This window comes from Arachis duranensis, chromosome 6 (genome assembly GCF_000817695.3).
Source record: "Arachis duranensis cultivar V14167 chromosome 6, aradu.V14167.gnm2.J7QH, whole genome shotgun sequence".
Classification (NCBI taxonomy): Eukaryota; Viridiplantae; Streptophyta; class Magnoliopsida; order Fabales; family Fabaceae; genus Arachis; species Arachis duranensis.
This window is the reverse complement of record NC_029777.3, coordinates 95,908,426-95,914,936: the sequence shown is the minus strand read 5'-3', so window position 1 is coordinate 95,914,936 and position 6,511 is coordinate 95,908,426. Positions and strand designations below refer to the sequence as shown.

The window sequence follows — 6,511 nt, the reverse complement described above, 5'->3', positions numbered from 1 at the left end:
TGATGACGATGACAATGATTATCAGGATCTGTAGGGATTAGGGTTTGATGCATTTTTATTTTATTTAGGGTACATTTTTTTACTTTTGTGATATTTTATTGTATTTATACCATTTATTTTTAATAAAATAATTTGTTGATTTCTGTTAATTTTAGATGTTTTATAACAATTTCATTAACAAGAGTTTTAATTTCTTTTGATTGTTAGCTGTAGCTAAACTACGTCCAAAAAAATAAAAATTTTTACTGGTGGATGTGCTGTCGGATTAATCTGATGATATATTTTGGCGCCATTTCACTTCAAATGGTGCCAAAGTTACCGTAGGATTAATTCGACGGTAATTATCAATCCATGCTCGACAATCCATTGAAAACACCAACGAAAAATCTGACGGTAATTAGCGTTAGATTAAAAAAATTCGCAAGTTAGAGATTTTCGTGCCATTTATACCATCAACTACAGGCCGACAGTAATGTACTTAGTGATGGATTTATTTGATTAATCCAACGATAAATTTGAGGTTATTCAGTATTTTTCTTGTAGTGTCAATTTTATGAAGTTAATTGTTACATTATAACCGTTATTCTAGTATTAAATAGAAAAATATTACAACAATAACTATATATAAACTTAAGAACATCATATGATGAGAGACCACAATAAGAAATCATCAATTAACTTATTATGATGAGTAGCTCATGAACAAAAGCAACCCATATAAAAGAAACTTGTAACATCATACAATCCCATAATATATGCACTATTTTAAATACGTGCACTCGGGTATATATGATCTTTAACTTAATTTCTCTTGCGATCAATGTTAATTTGAGTGTCGGAGTCCTTACAGGAACACTCTCCACTATTGGGAATGACGAACACGGAATATTAAGAATTCGAAATAGAACAATGATGGCATCATGTCTACTTTTTACAATTTTATTCAAATAACTCCTAAATTCGAAAGAATAAAAACACTACTGAACATTATCATAACCAAAACTAACTCTTTTTTTAATTCTTCATTCCATTTTATAGAGTTTTCTCCTTTTAATTATGTTATCAAAATAACGGCTTTACACCTTATTGAACATCATAATTGAATAATGCTATACATTTAAATCTTTTTGGTAATCAAATTTAACTAAGTTGGTCTAATATAACAAAAATCAATTATGATTAGTATTATTTCAAGTCTCATTATTTAATTTGGTTGAACTTTATTCATAAAAAGAATTGGATGTGTAACATTACTCATCATGATTATATTTATTATACCTATTTTGCAGAGTCTAATTATCTTATGTAGTAGGATTGTCAAACAAGCCAGTCCTAATCCATTTAGGCCTAACCCATTTAAGTCCGCTTTATTTGCAGCTATAATTTCAGTTTGGACTGTTTATAGTCAGTCCAATAGGTTATAACGGTTGGTCTGTTTACTTTTTTATTTTATTTTTTGAAAAATTTTTTGACAAAAAATATCACTTTTAGGTAAAAAACCTTAAACAAGCAGTATTTTTTTTTAATTGATGGATCAAATTTTCGAGTCATATCGAGAGAAATATCGACTAAAAATGTTACTTTTTTTAAAAAAATATAAACAAAAAATAAACAAATCACCCGTTTAACCCGTCATTTTTTTAAGTTAATCGAGCTCAACTCTTTTAGTCTGAAATTTAAATAGACTTAATATTAGAGACAAGATACACCTATTTAAATGGATGATTCAATAAATTTGATCCATTTTAACAGCTCTATTGAATAGTGCTTACTAGTTCAGATTCGCTTTCATGTGTAACCCTTAGTATTAATTTGAGAGATATGAGGTGTAATAGACCTTTGATCTCTTCTACTTTTTTAAGACGACACTATTTTATATTTTTGCAGTAATTTTTTGGCCTCGTTCAGAACAATTTTATAAATAAATGTACATAAAAATGATGCATACATGTGATCTAAAACAAAAGGATGGGAAACAAAATGAAACAATGACCAAATTTTTAGCATTATAAAGAGAAAAAATTTATTGTTTTTCTAATCATCGTTATACTAGTTTGCTCAAACTAACCCCCTTCCACATAATAACTTTTTTCTTAAAAAATAACTAAATTGCTAAAAACTCAAAAGTTTGCAAAGTAAATATTTCCCCAAAACACATGACGATCGAAAAATCAATCTTTCATAAGGGAATTCCCAATTACAAATTTCTTTTTTCACTAACTGGTGACAAATCACTAATTGAATTTAGTGCAGTCTCTTCTAACCTCTCCTTCCTTACCAATCTTCACCCCCACCCTTCCAAGCTTCCTCATGGCCGCAACAAACGCTTGATTAAAAGCATCAGCATTATTGGCATACTCAGCCACCGTGGACCGCGACGCAGGGTCCGTGTACAAAACCTGATCCGATCTCAACAACCCTTTTCCGGCCACCAAGTTCCGGTAATAGTTGTTGTCGAAACTGGAGGAGGAATCGGGATCAAGAGCAACCACAACCTGTGGATCAGGGTTTTGAGGGCACTGTGTCTTTAACTGCTGGGCGTAGTTGGAGTCGAGAGTAGGGTCCAGCGGTGAGGACGCAGAGAATGAATATAAACGGTTAGAGAACTCGTTGCAATGTGAGAAGCCTATGGTGTGTGCTCCTGAGAGTGCTATCATGTCCGTTTGGGTCAAGTTGTGATTTGAGAACATTGTGTTTAGCTGCTTTAAATTGAAACTTGATTTTGGAAGTTTTCCTTCAACGTTTGATGATTTCGAAATAAGCCCATCTTTGCGTCCAAGTTCTACGTTGAATGATGGTCCCCCTAGCTGAAATAATTGCACATAACCACACAATTACAAAAAAACAATGTTACGTTGCTGGTAAATCTTATTATTTTGGCAAGAGTTTAATCAGCAATAATAAAAATTTACACATAAAACATACATCATTTAAATCTATATTTATTAAAGGAAAACTTTTGAGAACTAGTCGTTTCTAGTATTTTTAGCCAACAACTTAGCACAAATACTACATTGTCTTTAATAAATAAATTTTATTAATTTATTTATACAAATCCTGCAAAACATAGATACAAAACGTAAGTATAAATTATATTAGGAAAAGTATAGGTAACAAACAAAATTTTTGAATAATGTGTAAACAATGTGAATTAATAGGATTAAAAGAGTAAATTTAATTAGTAGCATTAAATTAGGATGTAGTGTATTTTCATTTGATTGGTGGTTGTTCATGTTGTTCAAAATAATAATATATATTGATCATGTAATATTATTTTTTATCAAAATTTACACACATAAATTAATTTATACCTTATTTATTAAAAATAATGTAATATTTATATTAGTCAAATGCTCGCTAAAATTACTAAAGCCTGTTGGCCACACAAATTTCTTTTACCAAAAACGTATACAAGCTAAGTGCATCAAGCATTCAAGCTGCTTTTTTTTTTTTTTAATTTTATTACTCTTCTGCTATGATTATCATTTTGACTAAAAAAATTCAACTTTTGCTGAAAAAATCAATCTTATAAGTTAAATTTGCGTTAATAATCAAAATAGTATACATAGATTGCATGTATCTGTCAATTTTGTATTGAAAAATCAGACAAATTGGTTTATGAAAAAGAAATACACCAATGAATTAGATTAGTCTTTCCCAACTATCAATTAGAAGATGACCTTTTACAATTGTATCTTTAAAGATGCACACGCAATTTTTAAGAAAAAATGTTGACTATAATAGCTTGAATAAGTATTTATTTAAAGCCTATGGTAAAAAAAAGTAATCCAGAACATTATTGATGGTAACTAAAAATCTTTAGAAGATAATTTGACTAAATTATCATTTTTATATAAATGAATAAATATAATAGTAGTATCTAATTATAATTTGTTAGCTTACGAAGGAAATAACATCTCTGGTAGCAAGGGCCAAAATGTCAGCGCATGAGACGACAGCAGGGCATGAAGCTTCAACAGCTTGTTTTGCTTTGATGACAGTGTCGAATCCATCTCCTGGAAGTGAAAGATTTTCTGAGTGATCCTTCTCTGCGTCCCCATTTGCCGACGATATCATCACAGAAGCATCGCAACCCTATCAATTTTCATAATTCATACACAAACATTCATACTCCACCACCACTTTATTGTTGCAAACATTATATGCCGTGTACTAATTAGCGCTTTACAAGTGATGCAGTAGCGTTGAAAAGCGTAGCCTATTCTGGAAGAATGAAAGTTGAAAAGCGTAGCCTTTGGTCCTGAACAGCATCACTTGAAAATCATAGCCTATTCTCAAACGCCAAAAGCGTAGCCCTTGGTGCAGAAAAGTGTAGCCTTTGAGAATAGGCAACGGCCGAATAGGAATCACCCCAAAAAGCGTAGCCGTAGCCCAAAAAGCGTAGCCGTAGCCTAAGGCATCATTTTTTTTCACTTTTGGCTACACTTTTAAAGTGTACCTGAATGTGTGTTTTTCTTGTAGTGTTGGGAAATAAATTTTTCATTTTTTTAGTGAATATGATAACGTGTAATTTTTTATTATAAAAATGCTATTTGTACATTAAAATCAGTCACTAAAATCAGCTACTAATATATTTATGTATAAATACATATGTGATTTAATTTATTTTTAATATATATTTATATTCTAACATATATTTTTATACTAATAATTAATTTTAGTAGTTAATTTTAGTATATAGATAGCATAGTCCTGTTTCAAAAGCTGTGTCCAAAGTCACCCTCAACAATACCATTTCAAACGTGCCTTTGAAATTTTCTGCTGAATGAGACAAGATCACAGTGGAAATGGAAGAATAAATCTTCAACAACCATCCAAAATTAAAGTTAATTAATTCATGATGCTTAACTAATCAAACATCAATGTATATCTTATAGATAAAATTATTTATATATTTTTTTTATCAACTTAAACTTCTAAAATAATTAAGTGGTGTTATAAGGTAGTATTAGAGTTTTAACTCCCTAAAATGTAAAGTTTAGAGACATAAAATTTTTTATCTGTCAGATTAATCTTTTAGCTAGGATAAACAATTATATACATAATGATTGTATATATACAGAGACTGAGTCATTTCCTTTATTAAACATGACTTTGTCAAGTACATAATCTATTTTTATTAATTCAAACGGTTGAATCTAGACATAATATATGACACTACTGAAAATGATGCTTGCTTAACAAAAAAAAGGTAAAGTTCCTGTAGAAATTTAACATTGAAAAATTATTTCAAAAATTGTGATGCAAACATATATAAAGAATCGTGGTAACTTGGTAAAAAAATGATTATGTGAAAATGTAACATGAAAAATAAATAGTACATATACACATACATGACAATGCTCTAGTATATTCAGAGGAAGAAAAACACACGAGGAATCGAAAACTAACCAATGTAAAATTATATATGCTTTCTTTGTTCTTAATTACTTGAAAGAGATCAATAGTGTTTCTAACTTGAGAGACAAAAATCTCAAGATAAACAATTTTGGTAATGTTATGGTGATAAAAAAACAATCAATCGAAATAACTTAAATTTATTTTATTTAGTATTTATTTATCGCAAGATGTATTAAATAAATTTAAAAATAATAAATTTTCACTATTTTTTATTAATATTTTTTTGTTATCAAATATTTTTGAAATACTGTATATAGCAATGATGATGATGAGTTAGTAGTATGTAGTGGAAACCTGAACAAAGCAGTCATGGAGAAATAGACGGAGGGTTGCTTGTCCAGTTGTGAGAGTCTGAGTAAATTTATTGGTCACTGCCTCTCTAACTATGGATTCCACGTTTGGACAACTTGAACTGTAGAAATTCTCCACTAATTGCCCTTCACAACCCTTACTCATAATCATCGAAGCAACCATAACCACACCTATTAATAATGATATCTTTGCTAACAACTCCATCTCCTTAATTAATAATTCACACTGATGATGATATATATTATATTCTTCTGCTTCAGAAATGAATGAAGTAGCTAGCGGAATTGGTATCACTACTATACATATATATAGTTCTGATTCAATTAGGTTGGTTAATTACTCGGTTACCCTTAACGTTAACATTATGCATGTCCAATATATATAATATTAATTAGCAGGAAGCTGTCTTGGTCCAAGTCTAGCTAGCTCATTTAAGTTTAACTTGTGAAAATACTTTCTTGTTTTGTAAGTTTTCTTTCACATTTCTCCTCTATAAAATCAAGTTGTAAGTACTTGGTCATGCAACAAGTGGGAAAGGAAAGGTGAGTCATCCTTGATTTGATTTTGACAATATTTTAATTATCAAAATAATTCTTCAAAAATTTGATAGTCATTATTTTTTTTCTAAAATACTATAATAATTGTGAAAACATATATACTCTTTATCGATTTGAATTTATATTTTAATCCAATTAGATTCAAACAATTATGATTTAAATTGAACTTATTTATTCGGTTTTGAAAGAGTTAACTATTTAAAACTTTTACTTTACATTTT

At 29.4% G+C, this 6,511-nt stretch overlaps 1 protein-coding gene across 1 annotated transcript; it reads right to left on the bottom strand.

Annotated features, from left to right (window-relative positions):
* Nucleotides 1–1,928: 1,928 nt before the first annotated feature.
* LOC107494816 (peroxidase 55) lies at nucleotides 1,929–6,015 on the bottom strand. The gene is made up of 3 exons (XM_016115853.3): nucleotides 5,716–6,015; nucleotides 3,904–4,095; nucleotides 1,929–2,807 (listed from the first exon to the last, which is right to left on the bottom strand). The coding sequence occupies exons 1-3, from the start codon at nucleotides 5,935–5,937 to the stop codon at nucleotides 2,235–2,237; spliced, it is 987 nt and encodes a 328-aa protein (XP_015971339.1). The 5' UTR covers nucleotides 5,938–6,015; the 3' UTR covers nucleotides 1,929–2,234.
* Nucleotides 6,016–6,511: the final 496 nt, after the last annotated feature.